We start from the raw sequence: 26,316 nt of genomic DNA, 5'->3' as shown, positions 1-26,316 counted from the left end.
TGCAAACATGGTGACTGTTTCACCTCCCCTCCACATCCTAAAGTGTGATTCTCCTGTGACCAAGGTAGTAGCTGGACTGTGCAGGGAGAGGAATTCTGGGAAATATAGTTTCAGCTTAGCTTATCTCCACAGTGCAAAACCGCCTCAGAGGCTGGGGGTGTGGTCAAAGTTGGTAAAACCCCTGCAGACTGCTAGAGAAACCATCTGGCTATCGCATTAAATCATTACAAGTCAGTGCATGCCTTTTTCCTTTCCCAGTTGGGAAGTGTGTGTATGTGTGTGGTTGGGGCCACACTGGTGCTCAGCTATTCCTGGCTCTCTGCTCAGGAGTGACCCCTGGTGGCACTAGGGGGGGCATACGCGGTGCACGCAAGGAAAGCCACCTTATCTTCTGTGCTGGCTTGCTCTCTGGCCCTGGAAAGGTCAAATTCTGATGTTTGCAATGAGAGGACCATGATGCTGCTTTGACATCACCTAAGTGTTTTCAAGAGAGTTCACTTTAATTTGCAATTAAGCAAGGTTGGGGTCCTGAATATGCTGTTCTGTGGGAAGGTCTAACCCTGAACCCAAACAAACTTCAAGGGAACCATGTCTGCATTCCTTCTCCTTCCTCCAGCCCATCCTATAATTTGAACACACAATTTGGTGCCAAAGAAGGTCCCTGTATGTTTCCTTTACCACACATTAAGGGTTATGGCAGGCAACAGGACATGTCCTGTAGCTGGTTTGATTTTAGGGTCACACCTGACAATGCTCAAGGGTTGTTACTCCAAGATTTGCATCCAGGAATCAAGTCTGGTGGTCGTTGGGGGACCATATGGGATGTCAGGGATTGAGCCTGGGTCAGCTGCATGAAAGGCAAGTGCCCTCCCCACTGTACTATCACTCTAACCCATGCTCTGAAGTTAGGAACAAAGTAGGGGAGGCCCCAAAGAGAGGGCCTGGGAGCCTCCTGGTTTGGATCAAGTAGCCAGCCTACATGCATCATTCAAGATAAGTTGATGGGTGCGAGGGACACAGCAAGGTGGACACAAAGTCAACATCTACGAAGTAGAGAGTGATAATGAATAGATGAGTGATGAATGGAAATGTGTGGATATCGAGATGGGCTGGGGGTGGTGGGCAGAATGCCCTACCCCTACAAATGAGCACCTTCCAATCCCTGGGCCTGTGAAATAACTTGTTCAGGTGGACCCAATCCAAGCCCATGAGACAATGATCCCCCATTGGAAGAGGCAGAGGAGTGATGGGGGAGTCAGAGAGCCAAACTATACGGTTCACAAGTCAGACCGGAGAGGGATTGCTAGGAGCTATGAGTGGAAATCCCACACCACTGATAACAGCCAGTGAGGAAGCGGGACTAGAGTTCTCCCAACCAAAAGGCACAACTGTCACACAGCCTGAATGAGCTTTCAGGCCACTTCTCCCCAGAAACCGCCAAGAGGAACTCTGCTGGCCGGTACCCCGATTTGGATCTGAGGTCCTGCACAAAGGATCAACTGGGTCTCACTGAGTTTCTGATGTGTAGATCTTGGAGAAGAAACATCTGAATCGCTTTTTGTCACCAGATGTGATTTGTTACCTTAATGACAGTAAGTAAACCAATGCAGGAGCTGAGCTGACAGGATCTGGGTCTGGGAGGGCAGGAAAGTGGAAGATCAATAAATGTGGCTGGAGGTGACAGTCACTCAGACAATATGTTTTGGGTGTATTTTTATAGTTTTTTTTTGCGGGGTTGACTTTTTGGATCACACCCAGCAATGCTCAAGGGTTACTCCTGGCTCTGCACTCAGGAATTGCTCCTGGTAATGCTCAGGGAATCATTTGGGATGCTGGGGATCAAATCCAGGTCAACTGTGTGCAAGGAAAATGACCTCTCTAATATACTATCACTCCAGCCCCTCACTCAGACAGTATCTGAATGGGAAAATAGAACCTAGAAGTCTTAGCCAACACTTACATGGCCATCAAATGTCACATTCCAGGCGAGGATTTGGAGGTTCCTAGCCTGGGCCTGGTAGCCCCACGATTCCGGGACATATCCCAAAGACGATTACACTGCTAAATGTAACAAAAATCTTTATTTTCTTTTTCCCTCTGTGTGTGTGTGTGTGGACACTAGACACACTGGTATTCCCTTGTCCCCAACCCTACAGCTGCTGGGAGGGCCTAAGGATGTATAGGAAGTGGGTCTTGCGGGCAGGTGACCTGGGGACACTTTGGAACCCCTCTTCTGGACTTTCCTCACGGGTTCCCTCGAGGAGACCATCCCGGATGGCCTGCAGCCGATGTCGCTTCTCACTGAGCCACTGGCCACCCTCCTGGGCATCCTGGTGAGGCCGGCGCTGTGGCAGTTTCATGATCCAGAAGGCCATGTGGGGGCGGGGCTTTGCGTGGAAGCTGCCCGTGGGCTTCTGCACGGGCACCAGCATCTCCTTCTCTTCTATCTTGGGTACCTGCAGAGGAGGAGCAAAGGAGGTTCAGTGACCCACACTGCCGCCAATAGGGGTTTTGGGAATTAAAAGTACCTTTTGCTGGTTAGAGAGAACGAGAGAGTGCAGGTTATTTTTTTCAGGGGCTTTGGAATAAAAAACGTTGGGGTTTGAAGACTTCCCCAGGATTGAAAACGTGCTTTGGGGGCTGGAGCGATAACACAGTGAGTAGGGTGTTTGCCTTGCCCAAGGCTGACCCGGGTTTGATTCCCAGCATCCCATATGGTCCTCTGAGCACTGCCAGGAGTAATTCCTGATGCAGAGCCAGGAGTAACCCCTGTGCATTGCCGGGTGTGACACAAAAAGAAAGAAAGAAAAAAGAAAACGTGCTTTCTTTGGGATCCCATATGGGATGCCAGGGATCAAACCTGGATCAGCCGCATGCAAGGCAAATGCCCTACCCACTGAGAAAACGTGCTTTGGGAGGTTTCACAGGACTTAAAAGAGTTGATGATACCACCTGGATTACAAAGCACTGTTAGGATGAAATCTACTGAGATTTACCATGTTTGAAATGTACAGAAAAGCACTTTCAGGTGAAAAGCTATTGGTATTTTTCAAAGATTGTGGCCACAACTGCAGTCTGATCCTTGACTGAGCATCAGTTTGTAAGTCAAAAGCAGGGGGTAGGCATGTGGAGAGATACTACAGTGGGTCAGGAGCTGGCCTTGCATGTAGCAGACCTAGGTTCAGTCCGACACCACATATGTTCCCTTGAGTTCTGAGTGATCTTTGGGCAAAGTGATCCTTGCCAGGAATAAGCCCTGAGCACCAGTAGGTGTGGCTCTGCTCAAAACAAACAAAAAAGAAATTATGGGGCTGGACCGATAGCACAGCAGGTAGAACGTTTGCCTTGCATGTGGCCAACCCAGGTTTGATCCCCGGCATCCCATATGGTCCCCCAGCACCGTCAGGAGTAATTCCTGAGTAAAGAGCCAGGATGCACCCCTGAGCATCACTGGTGTGACCCAAAAAGAAAAAAAGAGAAGAAATTGTAAGAATGTGGGGACTAGATAGGACAGGTATTAGGGTACATGCCTTGCATGTGGCCAGCCCCAGTTTATGGTTTTTGCTTGTTTTGCAGGGGAGCCACACCAGCTGTGCTCAGGGATTGCTCCTGGCTCTGCACTCAGGAACCGCTCCTGCAGGTGCTCAGGAGACCCTACAGAATACTGGGGGTTGAACCCAGGTCAGCTGTGTGCCAAGCCAGTGCCCTCCGTGCTGTCTTATCGCTTTGGTCTGGCCGGCCCCAGTTTAATCCCAGAACCCCATGATGCCCCCAAGTATTGCCAGGGTAGCGCTGGCACCACAGAGCCCCAACAACAGTGCAGCCTTCACTTAGAACCTCCCACCTGCCAGGTTAGCTGAGAATTGCTGGAGGGGTCCTCTCCCTCCTGAGTGTTGCTGACATCTTGGCACAGTTTTGGGTCTGGTGCGGATATCAGGTCCCTGGTATGAATTAGGCTGACAGACAGCAGTATGAGGGTACTTGTTAGATCTACAAACTCCGAGGCTCCTGTGCAACCAAGGTCGGCTTGCTGGAGAGAACTGAGATTAAGGAGTTTGTCTCCATGGCTGGTTTTATCCCAGGCACTGCAGAGGCTCCTGAGCACTGCCCCCGGGCATGCCAAGGACTGGCAGCAAGTCCCCAGAAGCTAGGAGAGAGGCCAGAACAGGTCATCCCTTGCAGCCTTAGAAAGTAAGCCACCTGGTGCCACTCTGTGCATAGTTTCTCCAGAAGTGAGGGACAAGGTAAGAGTATGTATCAGTGCTAAATGACTTGGGTGGGGCTGAAGCTGTGCTTTGCATACAGGAGGCCTGGGTTCGGACCCCAGAACGGTTTGATCTTCTGAGTACTGTCAGACATGACCCATGAGTACCACCAGGAGAGGTCCCCAAACCGAAAGCAAGAAAATAAACATCTTGGGACTGGAGCGATAGCACAGCGGGTAGGTGTTTGCTTTGCACGCGGCCGACCCGGGTTCGATTCCCAGCATCCCATATGGTCCCCAAGCACTGTCAGGAGTAATCCCTGAGCATCGCCGAGTGTGACCCCCAAAGCCCCAAAACAAACCAACAAAAAAGAAGTCAAGGTATTTCTGCTTGTCACAGCTGGCCACATGGGACTGGGGTGTTACTTCTCTCTAATGGGTGGAATTCAGGGACGCTGATGAGCACACAGGACACCCCCCTCACACACAATGAAAGATTCTGTGGCCCTAAATACCAGTGGGACTGATGTTGAGAAACCTCACTCAAGTGGAGAAGCAAATGACATACTTTTGTGTTTTTGGGACACACCTGGTGGTGCCCAGAGCTAACTAACTCTGGCTCTGTGCTTGAGGGGCTCCTGGCATTGCTTGATGGATCCTTTGTGGTCCCAGGAATTTAAATGGGGGTCACCCATAGGCCAGCCAAGTGCCTTATCCCTGTGCTATTTCTCTGGCCCCACAAAGGGAGTACTGACTTTATTTATTGTACGATTTTCTCCAACTCTTCTGTAGATTTGAACTCTAAGTTTGTTTTGCTTTCGATGTTTAGCTCACACCTGGTGGTTGCTCAGCCCAAGAAATAGTACAGTAAGTAGGGCACTTCCCTTGCTTAGGATAGACCTGGGTTCGATCCCCAGTATCCCATGAAGTTTCCTAAGCATTCCAGAGTGAGTTCTGAGTGCAGAGCCAGAGCCAGGAGTAAGCCCTGAGCATCACCGAGTGTGGCCCCCCCGAAAAAAACAAGGAAACAAAAATGTTGGGATTGGGGGCTGGAGTTATAGTACAGTGTGTAGGGCACTTGCTTTGCACGCATCAGACCCAGGTTCAATCCCCAGTACCCCTTATGGTCCTTAAGCCTTGCCCTAAGTGATCCCTGAGCACAGAGCCAGGAATAAGCCCTGAGCACTGCAGAGTGTGAACCCCCCAAAAAAGTTGTGATTGGACACTTGGGGCGCATGTTCCAACCTTCTGGTCACTGTCAGTGTTGCCGTCGCCTGGTTCCATGGATGCCACCACCTTCTCGGATATTAGTACATCTCCTGTCTTGTTGTCTGTCACCTGCCGGGGGGATGGGTGGGACACAGAGTGAGCCAAACTGCATCCTCCCCCATCCTCCTGGGCCCGGGGCTGGTGGGAGACTCTGGATCCTGGACGTGGGCACCGGAGGTGTGTGTCTGCCGGCCCTGCCCACCTTGTCGATCTGGAGGTGACTGGAGAGAGTGTTGTTTCCCAGCTTGTGCTTCTGGTTCTCTTCTTCATGGTAATTCTTGGGGAGGCCCCGGAAGTCCATGGGGGCAGAGAAGAAGTTGTCCAGACCCCGAAACAGGTCATCCTGGCACCAAGGAGGGGTTGGTGAACCACCAGACTCGGGGTTCTGCGCTCTGGCCCCATACCCCACATACCCACTTCCCTCTGCTCTGACCTTGGCCCATACCCCATCTATCCTTTCTCTGGTCTGTCCCGTTGCCTTCTGCTCTGGTCCTTTGTCTGTCTCTTTCCAGATACTCTCTGGTGTCATGTCCACCTGCCATTGGTCTCTCTCCTTCCCTCCTTTTCCTATTCCAGGACCTCCTTGTCTTTTCTCCGCCCCCCCTTTTGTGAGGGAAGGTTGGACCACACCCAGTGATGCTCAGGGACTATCGCTGCTGTGTTCCACGGTGACCTGTAGTGCTACTTGGGACCATATGCAGTTCTTGGGGACCCAATCTGGATCTGTCACAAAGTCGGTAAAGGCCTTGCCCCTATTCTATCATTTTATTTATTCCCCCTCCTCCTCCTCTCGTTTGGTTTTGGGGTCACACCGCGCGATGCTCTGTGCTCCGGGATGCAGTGCTGAGGATTCAAATCGTATCTGCTGCGTGCAAGGAGAGTGCCCTAATCCTGTACCATCTCTTGGCCCTAATTCCCTCTTCTAGTCCTGCCTGATATCTTCATCACCCAGAACCTCCTCCACCAGTCTCCACCGTCTCACCCTGTCCCCGACCCCCACTTCTCTGTATCTTTTCTGCCCCTCCTCTTCCCCCGCCCAGCGCCCATAGCTCACTCTCAGGAAAAGTCGAGTGAAGCTTTGGAGTAGGTTCTGGAGGCTGAGAAACCCTCCGGAACTCTCCGGGGTGTCGCTGTCCAGGACAGGGGTCGCGGAAGCTAGGAGCGGCGAGGCAAACAGGGCGACGAGCAGCGGCAGCCACATGGCGGGGCGGGCGGGGAGTCTGCGGCAGAGGGTGACGGACGGGTCGTGTCCGCTCTCCCAGACCGTGACAACGACCCCCCTTTCCAGTCCTGGCACCGCCAGAGCCCAGCCCCCACCCCAAGCTCAGCCCTCCATTCCGGCCGGGTCGGACGCTTCAGGATTCCTCCTAGTCCTGGAATCTCTCCTCATCTTCGCCCATACTCACACCCTGATTTTATTATTCACCTCCACGCCACGCCCCTCCCTCTGGGCCCAGCCTGTATGCTAGAGCACCGTCCGATCGCTGGACCCTCGGACTCGGGGCTTCCGCGGACAGTTAAAGCCAAACAGTTCTGGTCTCGCGCCACCGCGGGTGACCCCGAGCGTTGGCAAAACTCCGCGAGCCCTGCCGGCGCCGGATTGTTCGGCCACGCCCCCGTGCAATGACGTCACCTCACCCAAGGCCCTCGACTGGAAGGCCACGCCCCCTAGGCCAGGGCCACGCCTCTATTCCACTAAACCACGCCCCTGGGGCCGGACCGCGCGCTTGTTCCACGGCCACACCCACACGGTGAGACCTCGATCCTGTCCGTTGATTTCGGCTCTAGGACCCCCTGTGTCGTCTACATTCTCTGACGGCGGCCCTCGCCTGGGAGTGTCCTTCCGATTAGGGTGGCCAGGCCCCTTGACTTGGCCTCTGGATCACCTCTGGGGGCCCCGGATCATGCCCGATCCATCCAGCTCAATTCCCCGGCTCTTTCTGTCGGGGTTCGCCCGCTAACGCAGTTGCATTTCTATTTCTGAATTTTGCCGAGTTCCCGCTTGTTTTTTCTAGTATTAAATTTGGAAGTATTAAAGCACCCAACAGAGGGCAGTATAGGGACTCAGAACCCGGAGATATTTACAGTCACATTAAACCGCCTTGCGCTCTCCTTCAAACCTCTTCAGTTCTAGGTTTCACCTACCAACAAACCAAGAGAATCTCAAAAACCCACAGTCTGCTTTAGGCTTGGGAGTTTGCACCTCAGCCTTCCATCTTTGAGGTCCTAGCTCCTCTCCAGGTCCTGGGACAGCCACCACTTTTATTTTGGGGGGAGGGGCTATATCCGACTGTGCTTACTCTTGGGTCTGTGCTCAGGGATCACTCTTGGTGGGGCTCAGGGGGGCCATATGGGATGTTGGGGATCAAACCCGTGTGGGCGCGTGCAAAGCAAATGCCCACCCTGCTGTACTATCTGATGAGCTCCCAGCAAACCTCATTCAAAAAAAAAAAAAAAAAAACCAAACCAAAAACCTAAAAATCCGCACATCTCAAGCCTCAAAAATGAAAAACCCGCTTGGGACAACAGAAAAACTGGGTTCATGCTTGTGTCCCTTCCACAGCCTCGTTGGCGTCCTGGAGCCTGGCTTCTTCAATTGCAGGTCACCACTCCACAAGGGAGTAGGTAACTGGAAGTGGGGGGGAGGGGTTGGGGGAAAAAACAGCAGTAAAGGTTTCTGAACGTGCAAAGACAAACGTCGACACCAATCACAAGGCTTTCTGGCTGTACAGATCTGTGTTGTATTTTTGGGGATGTGGGGTGTGGGGAGTACGCTGTGCCCGCAGAAAAAGTTTAAGACGTCCTGCAACTAGACTGAGAGCAGAAATCACAGCTCCCCGCCCCTCCTTCCTCAGACACGGAGATCCAGACTCCCAGCCCCTCCTCCCGCAGCCCCCAGAAATCCAGGCCCCAGCCCTTCCTCCTGGGCCCAGGATCCCCCCAAGTCCCTCTTCCTTTAGACCCTGAAGTTCTGGGCCCCAAGTCCTCTCCTCTCTCAGGGCCCCCATCTCGGGATCCTAGAGCAGAAATCCTCCCGCCGAAGTGTCACCGTCCGATCCCCTTCCCGCTGTCCCGAGCCCGGGCCCGCCCCCCCTCCAGTCCCTCCCACTTTTCCCAAACAAAGCTCCCCGCAACTTTCTCCCTCGCAGCGCCCCGCCCGCCCGCGGCTCCCCAGCCCCTGGCCGTGAGGTAGGAGGCGCCGGCGCGAGTCGGGGATCCCGCGTCGGGGTGTGTGAGTTGCGCTGGGAAGTTGCGTGTTGAGAGCCAAGGCGCCTGCGGGGCGCGCGGGCGGGGGGGCTGCCGCGGGCGGGATGAGGGTGCGCGTGTGCCCGGGTCTGCGTTTGGGGTGCGTGTGTGCGAGCCCGGGCGGGGGCTCGCGGGCCGGCGGGGGGGCGGCGATGTCGCGCGTTCGGACCCTGCGTGGGTTCGAGCCAGCTGGCCGGTGCGTGTCATTCGTGGGCGCCCGGTGCTGCGCGGGGAGCACGCAGTGGGGCCCTTGGAATGACCGCGGGAAGGGCATCGAGCTTTCTGGGTCTTGGGTCTCGAGCCTTTCGAAGTTTGGGGCCCGGGGCGGGAAATTCGGGGGGGCAGCTGGCTTCGCCGACTCCTGGGTCCCTTTGTCTGGACACATGGGGGAGAGCGGGGGTGGGATTGAGGCCTACGGGGGTCCCGCAGCTGCGACCCCGAGCTCGGCCTTGGGGTCTTTGTCTGATCCGGGGGCCCCAGGGTCCGAGGGGGCTGGGGGCCCCGGAAAAGTGGCGGACGTGGAGCCGCGGGGAGGCGGGAACCGTGTGTGTTGGAAAAAGTTTCCCTGTCCGCGGCCTCCGGAAAGTCGCCGGGACGGGCGCAGCCGGGGCGGGCTGGCGGGCGGGCGGGGCGCCCCTCCCCGACGGGGGGTTGTGGGAAGCGGGGGGAGGGGACGCTGGGCCCTTTGTTCTGGCTCTCCCGGTGGCAGGACGCCCCTGCCCCCCAGCCTGTGGGTCTTTGGGTCCTTCCTGGGCCCGGCTGGGCCTCCGGCCCAGGTCCCCGCACCCCTGCCCGCGCCTCGGTGCGCTCCTCTCAGGACCCCCCCCCCCTGGGGCTTGGGGGCCCCCCGCCGCTCTCTGGCTTCCCGACTCCCTCCCGCCGCCTCGCCCGCCCCGCAGCCTCACAGGCCTGGGCCCCTCCTCCCCTGGCAGCTGCTGGCGCCTCCCAGCACCTGTTCTTTTTTTTTTGGGGGGGGCGGTTGGGGGAGATGAGAAAAGCTCAGACACGCACACCCTTCGGGGCAGCTTGGCCTGACTCCCAGATTGGCGCTCATGGGCGGGAGGTGCTTTGGGGTCTTGAGGGGTTATCAAAACTGGGACGCCCCCCCAGGAACTCAGAGGGCCCTCACCCAAAGATTCCCACCCCCCAAATCCAGACCCATTCTCCTTTAGCTCTCAGGGGTCCAGGCCCCCAGCCCCTCCTCCTCCCTCAGACCACCTCCCCCAGCCCCCAGCCTTTCCTCAGACCCAGGGGACCAGGCCTTCACCTTCTCTCTCTCAAACCCTCAGCCCTTCCTTCCTCAGTCTCAGGGGTCCATGTCCCTAACTCCTCCTCAGACCCTGAGATCCTCCTTCCTTAGACCCAGAGGTCCAAATCCTGGCCCCTCCTCCCTCAGACACAGGGGTCTAGGTCTTTAGACTCTTTTCCCTCAGATTCAGGACCCTCTAGCCCCTCCTCCCATTCAGACCCAGGATCTCCCCGTTGGATTGGTTATGGGTCCCAGCCCTGACAACCTCCACCTGGGGGGGGTCTCTTTAAGTGGGGGGGGCAATTTGCTAAACTCTGTGTTCTCTAGGCCCAGATGGGGGAACCCCGGGCAGGGGCCCCCCTGGATGATGGCAGCGGCTGGACAGGAAGTGAGGAAGGAAGTGAGGAGGGCACCGGTGGCAGTGAGGGCGCAGGAGGAGATGGCGGCTCAGACGCGGAGGGCGTCTGGAGCCCGGACATTGAGCAGAGCTTCCAGGAGGCCCTGGCCATCTACCCGCCTTGTGGCCGGCGGAAAATCATCCTGTCTGACGAAGGCAAGATGTATGGTGAGCACCTCCTTTTTGCTTTGCCCGTCCCCCCTTCCCCGACACACACACACACACACACACACACACACACACCCCAATCTGTGGAGCTGGAGACCCTCATCTTACAAAAACCCTGCTGCACAGATTTGGAAACTGAGGCACAGAGAGGTTAAAACTGTTGCCTCGGGTTGCAGAACTAGCCTGTGGTCAAGCTGCGATTCGAACTTAGGGACAGCTCCCAGGCCTGTGGTTACCCCCTAGGGACTCGCGACTCTCTCCTTCCCAGCTCCTTTCCATTTAAGGGTCTGCCCCAGCTGACATTCTGCATGCTTTGATTCTAGGTCGCAATGAATTGATTGCCCGTTACATCAAGCTGAGAACCGGGAAGACCCGAACTCGCAAACAGGTCTCAGGACTGACTGGGGGGGAGGGCGAGGGCAAGCTTATCTTTAGGGTTATCTTCTTGGGGCGCTGACTGGTGGGAGGTCCCGCAGGATCGTCTTCCTGGAGCACTTCTGGCCGGGTGCTCTGCCTACACTTGCTGCTCGGGGACCAGAGAGAGAGGCTGAAAGAGCAGAATTGGAGGGGCATGGGGGAGGGAGTGCGGGACTCAGTGCTTGCTGGGCCTGGGAGGAGCACTGGCATTGGCGAGAAAAGTCTCTTTCGGGGACTTGGCTCTGTGCCTGGGCCACGCGAGCTGCGTGTTCTGGGGTATCGTCTTGGACTAAGCCTGCAGTCTGCCCTCTCCCTCCAGGTCTCCAGTCACATCCAGGTTTTGGCTCGAAGGAAATCGAGGGAAATTCAGTCCAAACTCAAGGTAGGACCAAGGCAGACCCCTGACTGGGAGGGGGATAGAGATGGGGGCGTGGGCAGAAGCTCAGAGAGGGACAGAGACTCCAAGAGAGGTGGTGACAAGAGACCCACAGAGAGGGACAGAGTCCCAGAGAGGGGGACAGAGACTCACAGAGAGGGGACAGAGACCCAAAGAGGGGGATAGAGACTCACAGAGAGGGGGACAGAGACTCAGAGAGGGGGACAGAGACCCAGGAACTTTTTGTTGTTGCTTTAAGGCCACACCTGGCCATGCTCAATGGTTACTCTTGGCTCTGTGCTCAGGGATCACTCTTGGTGGTTCTCAGGGGGCCATATAGGATGTTGAGGGTCAAACCCCCAGACGGCTGTGTGCTAGACAAGCCTGTTGTACTGTTGCTCCAGCCATACAGAGACCCAGAGAGATGGGGACAGAGACTCAGGGAGGGAAACAGAGACCCAGAGAGGGGGAGAGAGCTGGAGACGGTCACAGAGAGAAGCTGAGAGGCAGAGGCAGGGAGGCAGAGAGGACAGAGAGGACGCAGCTGAGGTGGTGACTGGTGACCAGAGGGCAAAGGGGCAAGGGATCACCGAGGAGGCAGGGGACCGAGGAGGGGGGGAGACAGAACTAAGGGAGGGGCACCAGGGTAGGGAAGAGCCTCTGAGGGGGCAAAGTGGCTCCAGCCAGGCAGAAGGAGTGGCCGCTGCCCCCTGTGCTGTCTGTCCTTCTTGGGATTCGTTGGGGCCTGCCTTGCCTCCCCTTTTCAGTGATGACAGTTTCCTGGCCACCTTTCCATTTCTGGGTCTCCCACAGACTCTTTCTGGGTCCAGAAATCTTCATTTCTTATCAGAGATTTTTCACATCAACCTTCTTTTCTTCATCGTCTGCATGTCCCATCCTCGCCTGACCCAAGCCCCCCATTTTCTGGACACCCCCACGCCTCCCTGCATGGCCCTTTCGACCCGGGACCATCCCTTCCTGCTCTGTTCTGTGCCGGAAGCCTCCCCTTCCTCTCTCTGTGGGTCTAAAAGTCATCGCCTCTGGCCTCTTGTGCTCCTCTCTTCCTGACTGGGTGAGGAAATGGTCATCACCTTGTCCCTCTGCATCTAACATTCTCATTTCCTGCTCCCTGGGGGGCGGAAGTCCGGAAATCTTCACTTCCGGCTCCATCTTGACCTAGGAACCCACGTCACTATCTTTGGCTCTGGCCTTGGGAACCCCCTTCCCAGCTAGGCGTGGCCACGTCAGCTGCTTATTCCATAGTGGCCCTTCGTGCTCCCATCTTCCCACTGCTCAGCTTGGGGTGGCAGAGACGTAGGGCTTGGGGGGCAGGAAGGCCTGAGAGCTCTGACCTCACTTCCTAAGTCATGTTTTCTTTCCTCCCTTGGCACCTTCCCCCACCCCCACGGGCAGGCCCTGAATGTGGTAAGTGCCCCTGCCCGTCCCTGCACCCATCCCTTCCCTAGGTCAGGAGGGACAGAGGGCTGTAGCAGGAAGGCCCTGCCACCCCCCACCCCCCTGCCATTGCCTTGACTCCCCGACTCTGAATCTGCCCCCATAGGCCCCGCCCTGTCATTTTCCCCACTCCTTGCTGTGTTGACTGTGATTCCGTTAATAATTAACTCCCACTTCCCCGCAGGACCAGGTTTCCAAGGACAAAGCTTTCCAGACAATGGCCACCATGTCCTCAGCCCAGCTCATCTCAGCACCTTCCTTGCAGGCCAAACTGGGTCCTGCTGGTCCACAGGTGACCTGGGTCTGGCCCCATGGGGCTCGGGACTGGAGGAGGTGAGGCCAGAGATTGCACAGGCCTGCCTGACTGACTCTCTTTCCCTCTCTTTGTCCTTTCTCCAGGCCTCTGAGCTCTTCCAGTTTTGGTCGGGCAGCTCTGGGCCTCCGTGGAACGTTCCTGAGTGAGTGTTGTCCATTTTGATTCCGTCCGTACTCCCAGCCACCCCTGACCCCCTCCCATCCTCCGCCCCATCTCCACCTGTCCCTTCCATAGTCCAGCTCCTGGCTCCCTTGGGAACAAAGGTGATTCTGCTATTCAGTTGGGGTCACACCCGGTGATGCTCGTGTTACTCCTGGAACCTGGCTCTACACTCAGAAATCACTCCTGGTGGTGGTTGGGGGACCCTATGGGGTTCCAGGGATCAAACCCCAGTTGGCTGTGTTCAAGGCAAACGCCCTCCCCACTGTCCTGTTGCTCCAGCCCATTGCTCTGTACTTGACTCCCAAGCAGGCTGAGGTCCCATGGGGAGGACAGGGTGTGAGCAGGACGGGTTAGGAGAGCTGGGACAGGGGGAGCTGGAAGGCAGAGTTTTGCCTGGGGCTGCTGAGGCCTCCTTGGCTGGGAGAACGAGGTGGTTTGGGAACAGATGAGCTGGAATGATAGCACAGCGGCTACAGCGTTTGCCTTGCATGCAGCCGACCTGGGTTCGATTCCCAGCATCCCGTATTGTTCCCTGAGCACTGCCAGGAGTAATTCCTGAGTACAGAGCCAGGAGTAACCCCTGCACATTGCCGGGTGTGACCCAAAAGGCAAAACAAAAAAAAAAGAGCTAAGAATTGGACTTGCCATGAGGAGGTGGCCCCAGAGGTTCTGTTCCCACACAGAAGAAAGAAAATGGGAGTGATCTGTCATCTCTGAGAAGGTTCTGAGAGCAGCTGGAGTTGTTTCTTGGTTGACATGAACATGGGCCCCAGAGGCTCATGGAAAGTCTAATTTTCAGCCCTGAGAGGCACTAAGGGATTGAGGCTGGATCTTGGAAGGGCAGTGTGGCTTCCAGAATTTCAGGGGAAGGAAAAAGTTCTGGAAGTTAGATGATTCTACTGAAGGCAGAGTAGGATCTACTGAGGTGGCAGTGTTTCAGACAGAAAATAGCATTTGCCAAAGCTGGGGTTTGTAGACATGAGTCCCTGGATTTCAACCCATATTGGGAAGAGAAAGCATATGCCAAGGCCCTGAGGTAGGAAAATGGCAGTGAGAGGCAGCCAATATTAAGCATTTAGACAAGTATCTCCTTATTAAATACCAGCTTGGGTAGGGGATATGAATTCTGACTTTCATGGAGCACACATAAGTGGAGAGGGGAGGAGAGATAGGTAGTAAACATGGAAAAAAAATTACTAGCTAGCATTTATAAGAAAAGTAAGAAACTCTGGAGGCCCACAAATGGCCTCTGTAAGGAGGTATCATGTTTTGAGTTATGGCCTCATAGCAAGAGATGCAAGTCAGTGGGTAGAGGGGTCGGAGCGATAGCACAGTGGAGAGGGCGCTTGCCTTGTACACAGCCAACCCAGGTACGATCCCCAGCATCCCGCTTGGTCCTCTGAGCACTGCCAGGAGTAGCCCCTGAATGTAGAGCCAGGAATAACCCATGGATGTGACCCAGACACACACACACACACACACACACACAAATAAATAAAAAAGCAGGGGGGAGATGGAGAGCACTGGTCTAAGCCCCTGGGAGTCAGGATCTTAAGGTCCTTAGAATTTCTGATGGAGGAGTTTGACTTCTTCCTAACCATTGACCCCCGACCTTAGGTGCACTACCCTGAACCTCTCACCTTACTGTCTCTTCACTACCGTATCCTCAGGCTGAGGTTGGAGTCTACAGTCATTAAATATGCATTTATTATTGCGGGGGGGTGGTTTGGTTTTTGGCCCACACCTGGTGATACTCAAAGGTAACTCCTGGTAGTGCTTAGGGGGTCATTGGCCATTCAGGAGCTCAAACCGAGGTGAGTTGCGTGCAGGGGAAGTGCCTTGACTTGATGCTATCTTTCTAGCCCTTATGTATGATTATTTAGAAAAATTGGGGTGGGGGTGGCTGGAGAGAGAGTACAGTGTGTAGGGGCTTGACTTGCATGCTAACTAACTCAGGTTAGATCTTGGCACTCCCTATGGTCCCCTGAGCACTGCTAGATGTACCCCAAAACAAAAACAACAAAACGAAATAACAAAAAAAAGATTTTTATTCCCCCCTCACCTTGTCTGGTTATTTAAATTTTAATTAGTTAAGTAAACTGAAACAAAAACTTCATTTCTCAGGTCCCCAAGCCGCACTTCTTTTTCTTTTTTCTTTTTGGGTCACACCCATCGATGCACAGGGGTTACTCCTGGCTCCTGCATTCAGGAATTACTCCTGGCGGTGCTTGGGGGATCATACGGGATGCTGGGAATCGAACCCGGGTCGGCCATGTGCAAGGCAAACGCCATACCCGCTGTGCTATCACTCTAGCACATTTCTTGCCTAGTTATCACATGCCCTGTATGAGGAGCACATGTAGCCAGTGGCTCCAGTATTGGGTTGTGCAGACATAATTTTCTTTTCTTTTCTTCCTATTTTTTTTCTGCTTTTTGGGTCACACCTGGCATTGCACAGGAATTACTCCTGGCTTATGCACTCAGGAATTACTCCTGGCGGTGCTCAGGGGACATATGGGATGCTGGGAATTGAACCGGGGTCGGCCGCGTGCAAGGCAAACAAATGCCCTACTTGCTGTGCTGTTGCTTCAGCCCTGATAGTTTTAATTTCCAGAAAGTTCCATGGCACAGCATTTCTGTAGATTTTATTGTCCTATCCCCACCCCTGGTTCTGGCCTGATGTCCTGTCCCCTGATCACTGACCATTTTTCTCTCACTCCATGCCCTGCAGCCTCACTTTGCTCCACATCTTCTCTGCTCATTCTCTTCCTATCCCCAACGCCCTGGCTGTTCTCTTTTTGGCATTTCTGTGTGAGGCACCAAAATATCCTCCAGGCCACAGACATCAGAGTTGGACGAGCTGGGGTTCACCCCTAGATCTAATGGGGCTTCATATGTGTGACGCTGGACAGATTGCTTGCTCTGTGTGCCTCAGTTCCTTCTATGTGAAATGAGTTGTACCAGTCTTCTGGGCTGTGAAGGTTTCAAGGACTTGGGCCCACAAGGTGGCTGCTGGCCAGCATGGGGGCCCTCTTGTTCTGGCCCCTCAGAAAATGTTAGTTGGTACAATGAGCATCTTTGCATCTTGCTGACCTGTAGCTCTTTCTCTCCCTCAGTGTGAAGCCATTCTCACAGACTCCATTCTCCTTGTCACTGACTCCCCCATCTGCTGACCTCCCAGGTAAGAGCCTGTTCTCTATTCTTTCCTATCTCCCCTCTTCTCAGCGCCTGACACCTTTCCTTCGGCCTTCCATGAAGCAGGAGCCACGCTCTTACTGAGGTCCAGCCCTGAGGCAGGGTGTGTAAGAGGAGAGAAAGATGAGTGGCCACAATTTAGAGTCGGGCCCCTTTAGCAGACACTTTTCAGCCACTTGCTATCACAGAGGATGTTGGGAAGATTCAGGAGTCAAGACTTTTCCAAAGGCACATCACAGGAATTCGGAATCATGATAAGGAATCATTTAAAAAGACTTAATCCCGACCCGACCCTGATATTTCAGAAGGAATGGCTTCAGGCATGGCTGGATCCAGGGCCGGAAATGGTAGAGTCGCTTGATTCTGCTTTTGTCTGCGGATGGCTTTATTCCCAGGCAGGCTCTTCATACCTGGCAGCAACAATGACCTCTAGAAGTTCATGCTGATGTGGTCCTAAGAACTCACGTTGGTGAAAGAATTCTCAGCTTCCACAGATTCACCTAGGAAAGCTTTTGCATGCCAGGAACAGAATATCCACCTGATTAGTGCCTTCAATAACAAAAGCTTTAACAATTCCACCTTTCCACCTAACAAAACAGAAGGTTTTTTTCTCGGATGAGCTGTGCCTTCCTTGGTCCAGTAGCTCAACACCACCAGAACTCACATCTCTGTAGGTCTGGTGGCCTCTGTCATTGTCCCCAGACGGCTGCTGTGATTCCAGGCATCATGGCCCAACCAGGACTTAACCAGGGCCCAAAACTTTCTCCTCCCAAAGTTCTGTCTTTTTCATTCAGGAAGAAACTCCTTCCCAGAAGCCCCCCCGCAGATTTCCCCTAACGTCTCATTGGCCAGGACTGTGTCACATGGCCACCTCTAGCTGCAAGGGAGGCTGGGAAAGTGAGTATTTAGCTTTTTCAGCTTCTAAGTGGAGGCAGGCAAGAGAGAACAGTGCTTGCTGTCTTCAATAAATGTAAGCAATTTTTATCGGTATTTCTTCTTCCCTTAGGGTACGAGCCCCCCCCAGCCCTCTCTCCCCCTGCCCTGCCCCCTCCTGCCCCCTCCCCGCCTGCCTGGCAGGCTCGGGCCCTGGGCACTGCACGGCTGCAGCTGGTGGAATTCTCCGCCTTTGTGGAGCCGCCCGATGCAGTTGATTCTGTGAGTGTGGTTTTGGGTGGTGGTGAGGGTGGGAAGTGGAGGGGCAGGGGCAGGAAAATGGGTTGAGGAATAGGGAGACTCGATAAACGGCAGGTTGCTGGCCACTAGCTCTTGCTGTCTTTTTGGGACTGAGAATTTGCAGTTCATGGGGCTGGAGCGATAGCACAGTGGGCAGGGCGGTAGCCTTGCATGTTGCTTACTTAGGATCTATCCCTGGGATCCCATATGATCCCGCAAACCCACCAGGAGTGACCTCTGAGCACCACCTGCTGTGGCCCCAAAACGAAACACACACACACACACACACACACACACACACACACACACACACATACACACACACACACACACACGCAGAATTTGTAGTACTTTTTGTTGCTCTTATTGTCCCAGAGACAGGCCTGGAAGGATAGCACAGAGGATAGGGCATTTGCCTTGCATGTGGCCAACCCGGGTTCAATTCCCCTGCCCCTCTCGGAGAGACTGGAAAGCACTCTAGAGTATCTTGCTCGCATGGCAGAGCCTGAGCTACCCATGATGTATTCGGTATGCCCAAAACAGTAACAACAAGTCTCACAATGGAGACGTTACTGGCGCCCGCTGGAGCAAATCGATGAGCAACGGGATGACAGTGATGCAGTGATTGTCCCAAAGACAATTATACTCCACTGGTGCTTGGCGGCTGCTGGGATCAAACCCAGAACCTTGCCATGGGAGCCACATCCCCAGCCTCCCAGTTTTGCAAGCTTCCAGGTGATTTTGATGCTACCATTTAGGGGTCACATTTTGAGAACTTAAAGCATAAAGAAACTGGAAGGTCATGGGGTCATGAATTGAGAAAGAGTAACAGCCCAGGATATCATTTATGCAATCATCAAACTTTTATTTCCCCTTTCTCCCTCCCACCCAATTTTTGCCCTCTTTTTTTTTTTTACTTTTGGGCCACACCTAGTGGTGCTCAGAGCTTACTCTTGGCTCTGGGCTCAGGGATCACTCCTGGCAGTGCTCAGGGGAGCATATAGGATGCCAGGGATTGAACCCATCCTGGTCGGCCACGTGCAAAGCAAGCACCCTACCAGCTCTGTATTCTCTCCAGCCCTACCTGCCACCCAATTAAAAAAAAATTGTGGTGACTGTGGTTCAAACTCAGGACTTAACAGTAGGTAATACACTGCTTAGCTACATCCCCAATCCAACCCTACTCACCTTTTATATTTTTTTTAGTAGGCTATACCTGGTTGTGCTCAGGGCTCACTCCTGGCAGTGTTTGGGGGACCATATTGCACTGCTGGGGCTCAAACCTAGGTCAGCAGCGTGCAAGACAAGCACCTAACCGCTGCATTACCTCTCTGACCCCATCCCCAGTCCTTTTGCACATTTTCTGGGTTGCATTACTCACTGAGGAGCCAATGATGTTTTGCAAGACTCTTGCCTGGTTTCGGGATTCAAGTTGCACACTTTGTTGTATCCCTGGGGATCCCCAGTGCTGCCTGGAATATGCTTGGCACAGAGGTAGCGCCAGGGTCGGAACTTGTGTTGGGTGCTCACCACCGAACTATCCCCGGGGCCTATCAAGCTTTTTGTGGTTTTGGCCATACCTGGTGATGCTCAGGAGTGACTACTGGCTCTGTGCTCAGGGATCGCTCCTGCCAGTGCTCGTGGACCATATGGGATGGCAAGGGTCAAACCTTGCAGCTACATGCAAGGCAAGCACTTTACCTGCTGTACTATCTTTTCGGCCTTCCAGTCAACTTTTCTTTTGGAAAGGCACACACACGATCGTGCTCAGGGGTCACTCCTGGTGATGCAGAGAGGGTCGTCTGTGATGCTGGGTAACACACCAGGGTCAGCTATGTACAAGGCTAGTTTTTCATTCCTGTGCTATCTAGCCTTCACACATTTTGAGTGTCTGACATTGACAAATAATAGAAATCTGAAAATGGAGATACTTCTTTCTTTCTTTTTTTTTTTTTTGCTTTTTGGGTCACACCTGGCTTGCACAGGGGTTACCTGTGGTTCATACACTCAGGAATTACTCCTGGCGGTATTCAGAGGACCATATGGGATGCTGGGAATCGAACCCGGGATGGCTGCGTGCAAGGCAAATGCCCTACCCGCTGTGCTATCGCTCCAGCACCCACCACTGTGCTATTGCCAGCCCTGGTGGTGGTGATTTATTTTTTAAATTCATCTCTTCTGTAGGCTTGGGGATCCATGAGTTCAGGGACTTTACCTGGTGAAATAGGCCCAGAATAGTGCCCGTACACAGTAGGCCTCTTGATTGAGATCTGTGAATAATGAAGATGGGTTGGGATAGGGGAACCTCAAGTTCTTCGGAGGGGTCCAGAAAGTCATTCTACCTGGCATGGGGGGTCAGATGAGGGCTTCCTGAAAGTGACAGTATTGGGTTGGCCATGAAAGATTGCACAGGAGTTTGCCTTATGCAGGTTCAGAGATGGAATCCACATGAAATTTTTGGGGAAAGAAATCATTTTAGAGGGTTGGAGCAATAGTACAGCGGGTAGGGCGTTTGCCTTGCACGCAGCCGACCTGGGTTTGATTTCCAGCATCCATATGTTCCCCTGAGCACTGCCAGGAGTAATTCCTGAGTGCAGAGCCAGGAGTAACCCCTGAGCATCGCTGGGTATGACCCAAAAGAAAAAAATTATTTCAGAGAAATTTAGTACAAAGGCTGAGGTGCTTGCAGTGAGGCCCACAGTGTTTCAATCTCCGGACAATGCACATCCCTGAGTTGCCTGAGCACTGCTAGGAATCACTCCTGAGCTTAAAAAGAGGGGTAGGGTCTGATGAGGCTGTAGGAAGGTGGGTAGACACTGGAGAGTTGGCATTGCAAAGCTGAGGGACCCAGAATTTCTCGGGAGAGTGCAGTGAGCTGTGGGAAATGTGGAGAATCCATTTAATTTCAATCAAGGGAGGCTTTCAGGAAGAGGCAAATTTGGATGGATGTGGACCTGGAAAGATGTCAGGAGGATTCATATTGAAAAAGCAGATGGGGAAGGTTTTCAGGATAAGAGTGGTGAGAAGGGGGTCTAGAGTACAACGGGGAGGGTGTTTGCTTTGCATGCAGTCGACCCAGGTTTGATCCCTGGCATTCCATATGGTCCCCTGAACCCGGCCAGGAGTAATTTCTGAATGCAGAGCCAGGAGTAATCCCTGAGCATCGCTGGGTATTACCTACAAAGAAAAAAAATAGGTGGCCAGGGGCTGGAGCGATAACACAGCAGGTAGGGCATTTGCCTTGTATGCAGCCAACCCGGGTTGATTCCCAGCATCCCATATGGTTCCCTGAGCACCGCCAGGGGTAATTCTTGAGTGCAGAGCCAGGAATAACTCCTGTGCATTACCGGGTATGACCCAAAAGGCAAAAAAAAAACAACAAAAAATAAAAACAACCACTGAAAAAACATGTGGCCAGAGATAGATAGTACAGGGGCTATTCCTGAGTGCAAAGCTGGGAGTAAATCTGAGCATCGCGGGATGTGGCTCCCAAACCAAAAACAAAAAAAGGGGGATGGGTAAGGGGGATTGTCAGTGATGGCCATATGGAATCTCACCCCTGCATTGATCGAACATTCAGGGATACCTCTTCTGTGGAGGGCCAGGTGGAGGGTGGGTGAACTTGGTCCTGGGGGTGACCAGCAATTCTGGGGAGACTAAGCTGGGGAGGGCCAGGTCAATTTTGGAGCCATATGAAAGAGAATGGAGACTGGGAGGCCAGGGAGAGACTGGGTGAGTGTCATGGATGTGGGGATGGAGGGGGGTGGGGCAGACCATTGCAGGTGGGAACCTAGGGCAGAGCAAGTTGGGTGGAGCAGGTGGCATGGCCATAAGGAGTGTAGAGAGGGCAGTGAGGATGTGGGGTGGCTTGGGCAGCGGGGTGCTTGGGCCCAGCCCACCTCCCGCTTCTCACTTGGCCCTGGCCCCCTCCGCAGTACCAGAGGCACCTCTTCGTCCACATCAGCCAGCACTGTCCCAGCCCTGGTGCGCCCCCTCTTGAGAGCGTGGACGTTCGGCAGATCTACGACAAGTTCCCGGAGAAAAAGGGGGGCCTGCGAGAGCTGTATGATCGTGGCCCCCCTCACGCCTTTTTCCTGGTCAAGTTCTGGGTGAGTTCCGCCACCAGAGACAAAAGTGCCCTTGACTCGGCCACCTCCAAGCTCAGGCTTTAGGCACCAAAGGGGCTGGACTCAGGACCTTCTGGTCACCCTGGACCTGAGTCCTTGGAGCGCTGAGTCCCCTTTTTGCACCAAAGAGCGTTGTCTCTGGGGTGGCGTGGAGGGACTGGGTCCATCCTGGGATTCCCTTTCTGCCCCTTGATCAGTTGCTTGTAATCAGCATGACCTTCGGGACTGGCTTTCGGACAGCTTTGTCCCTAGGGTGGGGTGGAAGGACTGGTTTCACCCCGGGATCCCACTCTGTCCTTGATCAGTTGTGACCAGTATGGCCTTTGGGACCTGCTTCTGAGACAGAGGTCAGGGGGAGATGGATTTCTGTCCCTCTGTCTCCCCTGACCTCAGCGAGCTTTGTTGTCTCTCCCTTGGCACAGGAGCAGCCCTGGCTAAGTTCTGCATTTCTCAAGTGGGTGATTATACCCCTGGGGTGGGGACTGCTGGACCAATGCAGAGAGAGAGCACTTGGGGGGGGGCACTTACTGTATGTCTCGGGAGATCATTTTCCTGAGGAGGGATGTTGTTTGTTTGCTTTTCCTGAAAAGGGAGTGGTAGGCCCCAATAAGTTTGGGGACCTCTGCGAGTACTTATCGGGCCTAGAGGAAGTGATGGATTAGAGAGTGAGTTTGTAAAACCCTCCATTTCACAAACATTATTGAGTACTTACTATGTCCAGACCCCATGCCAGGCACTATGGTATCATTGGAAATGAAAGGGACTATCTTGGGAACTTATAAGGCCTCTCAGGTTTGGGCAATGACGGATGCCAGAGGGGATCAATAAATATGAATGTTTGCGCAGAAGGTCAGGTTCACTCCCTGGTAACTCTGGGAGTATCTGGTGTCTGCCAAGGAAATGTGTGGAGGGCTTGATGGGCTGGTGGGGCCTGGCCTCATTAGGAGGTGTTCTGGTGTGTTTTGAGGCGGCACTAAGTCAGTTCTGGGGGTCTGCTGTTGAGGTCTTGGGGGTCAGAGAGGGAGGAGGATTCCGAACAACTTCCCCAGGTTCCCAGCTCAGGAGAGACCTTTAGGGGGCTCAGCGTTGGAAGGGGCCCTGTGGCGGGTCCTCCCATACACCTTGGGCTGACCAGGCCTGTGGACACGGACGGGTGGGCTGGGGCTCTGAGGACAGCACTGAGACATGGGGGGTGTAAGTGCCCGTCAGTGAGCCAATAAGGAGGTCTGTCCCCAAGATGACCTGGGCTCAGAAAAAGGCGCGGGAGGTCTCAGGCAATGGTAGATTGGAGAGGTCTGACCTCTTAGAATCCCTGAAAGGACCCCTGGAGAGATACCAAGGTTCCCTGGACCTTCCAGCCTGTTGCTAAGTGCTGCCGTTTCCTCGTGGGAGAGTAAATGCTTCCTTAGTAGTACTGTGGCACTGTCGTCCAGTCATCAGTTTGCTCGAGCGGGCACCAGTAACGTCTCCATTGTGAGACTTATTGTTACTGTTTTTGGCATATTGAATATGCCACGGTAGCTTACCAGGCTCTGCCGTGCAGGCGGGATACTCTCAGTAGCTTGCCGGGCTCTCCGAGAGGGATGGAGGAATCAAAGCCGGGTTGGCCGCGTGCAAGGCAAATGCCCTACCCGCTGTGCTATCACTCCAGTCAACTTCCTTAGTAACTGAGGCAACTTTAGCTAATCTGACCCAGGGACTTTGTGATTTTGAGGTGTCCCCCACCTCCTCCACCCCCACCCTAGGGACTACTACCGGCCCTGTGCTCAGGGGTTGCTCCTGGCAGTTGCTTGGGGAACTGTGCAGTGACAGGACAGAACCTGGGTGAGCTCTGTGCAAGGCAAGCTCCTTACCCGTGTTCTAGTTCTCCAGCCCTATGTGCAAGTGTTTTTGATTGTTGGTTTCTGGGCCACACTCAATAGTGCTCAGGGCTTACTCCTGGCTCTGCACTCAGGAATCACTCCTGGTGGGGCTTGGGGGACCATATGGGGTGCTGGAGATGGAACCTGGGTTGACACCTGCAAGGCCAGCACCCTCCATGTGGGACGGCTCCAGCCCCAGTCCCTGTGTGGGTCTGTTTTGGGCTCCCGGAGGTGTTCTGGTTTCTGCAGAGCTGGGGACTGAACCCAGCATTCCTGGATTCTGAACAGGTGCTACCATCCTCTGGGCTGTCTCCCCAACCCCCAAAGAGGCCAAACTCTTTATAGTTGGGGAGTCCAAGGAAAGGAAATTGGCTTCCTTAGGCGCACACCTCTTCCGCTGAGAATCAGGGCCCTTTAGGTGACCCTGACCCAATCTGATTCTGGATGGAAGAGACTATAGGCAAGGAGGTTCTGGGGTCCTGAAAGTTGACTGCAGAGATCTGCCGGTACTCAGAGAGTGCATGCAGGCAGTGTTGGGCGTGGAGGGTTCTTCTTCACAATCCGGTCCATGGGGTGCTCCCAGGTGCTGGGCTAAGGCAGACACCCTCCTCCCTGAGCTTGGACCCGGCTGTGTGTAAGGAGTCTGACCTTCACCTCGGACTTGACTTTGCCTCCCTGCCCGCAGGCGGACCTGAACTGGGGCCCAAGTGGCGAGGAGGTTGGGACCAGTGGTGCCAGTGGTGGAGGTGGCGGCTTCTACGGCGTGAGCAGTCAGTACGAGAGCCTGGAGCGCATGACGCTCACCTGCTCCTCCAAGGTCTGCTCCTTTGGCAAGCAGGTGGTGGAGAAGGTGGAGGTGAGGCCCGAGGGGTGGAGCTGGGCAGGTGAGCGCCCGGCCACCTGCTGCTTGGGACCAGATGTTTGTCTGCATGGAAATCGGGGTGGCCTCTTTAGGTTTAATGCATGAACTTAGGGCTAATGCATAATCCAAAGCCAGCTCACTGGGGGGAGAGGGTCTGGGGGTGTTTCGGGGCCCGCATCTGGCGCTCCTCCGGGATACTCTTGGCCAGGCCTTGGGGAACCCTATGTGGTGCAAGGGATTGAATGGGGTCACCTGCGTGCAAGGCTAGTGCCTAAGTGGGGGCTCCGCTTGAGAGTTCCAGTATGAATGAGTGGGGGCATGTGGGGTCCACAAGTCATGGAGGGGGCAGCTCAAGGGCCTTACTTAGGTGCTGCTGAGGTCTTGAGTTCAGAGGTCAGCATTTGGAGGGTTTGAGGGTGTCTAAGGACCTTAAGGGCAGAGGAGGTTGGAGCATGACCGAATGGCTCTAGGGGTTCCTGGGTTTGAGTCACCCTGAATTGGATACTTGAGATTTCAGATCTCTGGTCAGGGACATTGTTTGGGGGATAAGAGAGGGGTGGGGTGGGGTGTTTGCTGGGGTAGACCCTGGAGACTCAAATCACCATTGTCCTCGTTGCTGCCCCTTGCAGACAGAGCGTGCACAGCTGGAGGATGGGAGGTTCGTGTACCGTCTGCTGCGCTCCCCCATGTGTGAGTACCTAGTGAACTTCCTCCACAAGCTGCGCCAGCTGCCAGAGCGCTACATGATGAACAGCGTCCTGGAGAACTTCACCATCCTCCAGGTGAGGGCCTCGGTGGGCTCCATGCCTACCGGGGCATGGCTTTCAGTTTGGGGGGGAGGTGCTGGAGGTTCTGGGGCATCACATGATGCTTGGAGGGTGGGTGGTCCCAGCTGTCCCATGCATAAGCCCCTTCTGCTCTCGCTGGCAGGTGGTGACAAACAGGGACACGCAGGAGCTGCTGCTATGCACCGCCTACGTCTTTGAGGTGTCCACCAGTGAGCGTGGGGCCCAGCACCATATTTACCGCCTGGTCAGGGACTGAAGGGAGAACCCCAGGACTGGCTTCCCCCACACATCCTCCACTCAGAAGGACTTCCTGCTTCTCACCTACTTCTTGTTTGGGGTGAGGGGCTGGGCCACTTGCCATTAGAGGAGAGAAATGGCTTCAGGGGACCTCACAGGAGTATCTGAAAGGCGACAGCCACTCCAGCTCATCAGGGGACAGGAAGGACCGAGACCCCTGAGATAAGCACTGGCTTCTCAGACTCCCCCAGAGCCCTCCCCCCAGCCCACCCCTGCCCCCCTGTGACCCATCCTCTGTTCTGGATGTTTGGGGGGTAGGGGCTGTTTTTCATCCCCCTCTTGCCCACCTCCCCCTTGACCTTGACTATTGAAGGTTAATCCTTTCTGTACAGGAGTAGATCCAGGTGGGCTTTGGGGGGGATATTTTTTTTAATATAACAGATATTTATAAGTGGGTGATAGGGTCGTGACTTTTTCTCAGCTGGGCAGTGGGGTGAGGCTTTTTCATCTCATCCCCTCTTCAAAGCAAGTCACCGGCTCCACCGTGTTGGCCCCTTTCTCTCCCAGCCCCCCCATCCCAAAGCCTGTTGGTTTGTTTTTTGACAGAGGATAAACTATTTTACCAAAATTGCAGGGGGGTTATTTGGGAAAAATAAAAACGGTGTGGGAGGTGGTAGGGCTACAGATGAAGGCTGGAAATAAAGTATGGTGGGAGGAACAGACAGGAAACTGGTGGTGGGAAACCCCAGGTTGAGGGGGAGGTGACAGCATTAGGGTCTGGGGAGGCAGGGGGCTAAGTGGCTGGGGCAATCA

The 26,316-nt window shown here is 54.3% G+C and overlaps 2 protein-coding genes across 5 annotated transcripts; one reads left to right on the top strand and one right to left on the bottom strand.

Annotated features, from left to right (window-relative positions):
- Positions 1-2,150: 2,150 nt before the first annotated feature.
- Positions 2,151-7,379, bottom strand: DKKL1 (dickkopf like acrosomal protein 1). The gene is made up of 5 exons (XM_004619740.2): positions 7,360-7,379; positions 6,528-6,693; positions 5,676-5,816; positions 5,450-5,542; positions 2,151-2,456 (listed from the first exon to the last, which is right to left on the bottom strand). Exons 1-5 carry the CDS (start codon positions 7,377-7,379, stop codon positions 2,151-2,153), a joined length of 726 nt encoding a protein of 241 aa, XP_004619797.2.
- Positions 7,380-8,603: 1,224 nt separating this feature from the next.
- Positions 8,604-26,309, top strand: TEAD2 (TEA domain transcription factor 2). Of its 4 annotated transcripts, none has more exons than XM_004619830.2 (12): positions 8,604-8,662; positions 10,296-10,533; positions 10,857-10,921; positions 11,270-11,332; positions 12,966-13,073; positions 13,181-13,239; positions 16,376-16,440; positions 17,461-17,609; positions 21,563-21,736; positions 24,302-24,472; positions 25,108-25,260; positions 25,409-26,309. In XM_004619830.2, the coding sequence occupies exons 2-12, from the start codon at positions 10,302-10,304 to the stop codon at positions 25,520-25,522; spliced, it is 1,353 nt and encodes a 450-aa protein (XP_004619887.1). In that variant the 5' UTR covers positions 8,604-8,662; positions 10,296-10,301; the 3' UTR covers positions 25,523-26,309. The 4 variants fall into 4 exon arrangements, with proteins under 4 accessions (XP_004619887.1, XP_055001636.1, XP_055001638.1 ...); XM_055145661.1 differs by having other exon boundaries at positions 8,659-8,701; XM_055145663.1 differs by lacking the exon at positions 8,604-8,662 and adding an exon at positions 8,702-8,705.
- The last annotated feature ends 7 nt before the right edge of the window (positions 26,310-26,316 follow it).

This window comes from Sorex araneus, chromosome 8 (assembly GCF_027595985.1).
Source record: "Sorex araneus isolate mSorAra2 chromosome 8, mSorAra2.pri, whole genome shotgun sequence".
Classification (NCBI taxonomy): domain Eukaryota; kingdom Metazoa; phylum Chordata; class Mammalia; order Eulipotyphla; family Soricidae; genus Sorex; species Sorex araneus.
This window is presented reverse-complemented; position numbering and strand designations above follow the sequence as displayed.

What these genes read in the sequence shown, in the direction of transcription:
- DKKL1 (XM_004619740.2), bottom strand. Translation starts at nt 7,379, where the DNA reads ATGATCCGGGGCCCCCAGAG. An exon ending in TCACTCGACTTTTCCTGAGA is followed by an intron (nt 5,817 to 6,527) that starts GTGAGCTATGGG and finishes CCTTGGTGCCAG; the next exon opens with GATGACCTGTTTCGGGGTCT. An exon ending in GTCACCTCCAGATCGACAAG is followed by an intron (nt 5,543 to 5,675) that starts GTGGGCAGGGCC and finishes TCCCCCCGGCAG; the next exon opens with GTGACAGACAACAAGACAGG.
- TEAD2 (XM_004619830.2), top strand. Translation starts at nt 10,302, where the DNA reads ATGGGGGAACCCCGGGCAGGGGCCCCCCTGGATGATGGCAGCGGCTGG. An exon ending in CGCCCGATGCAGTTGATTCT is followed by an intron (nt 17,610 to 21,562) that starts GTGAGTGTGGTT and finishes CCCCCTCCGCAG; the next exon opens with TACCAGAGGCACCTCTTCGT. An exon ending in TTTTCCTGGTCAAGTTCTGG is followed by an intron (nt 21,737 to 24,301) that starts GTGAGTTCCGCC and finishes CCCTGCCCGCAG; the next exon opens with GCGGACCTGAACTGGGGCCC.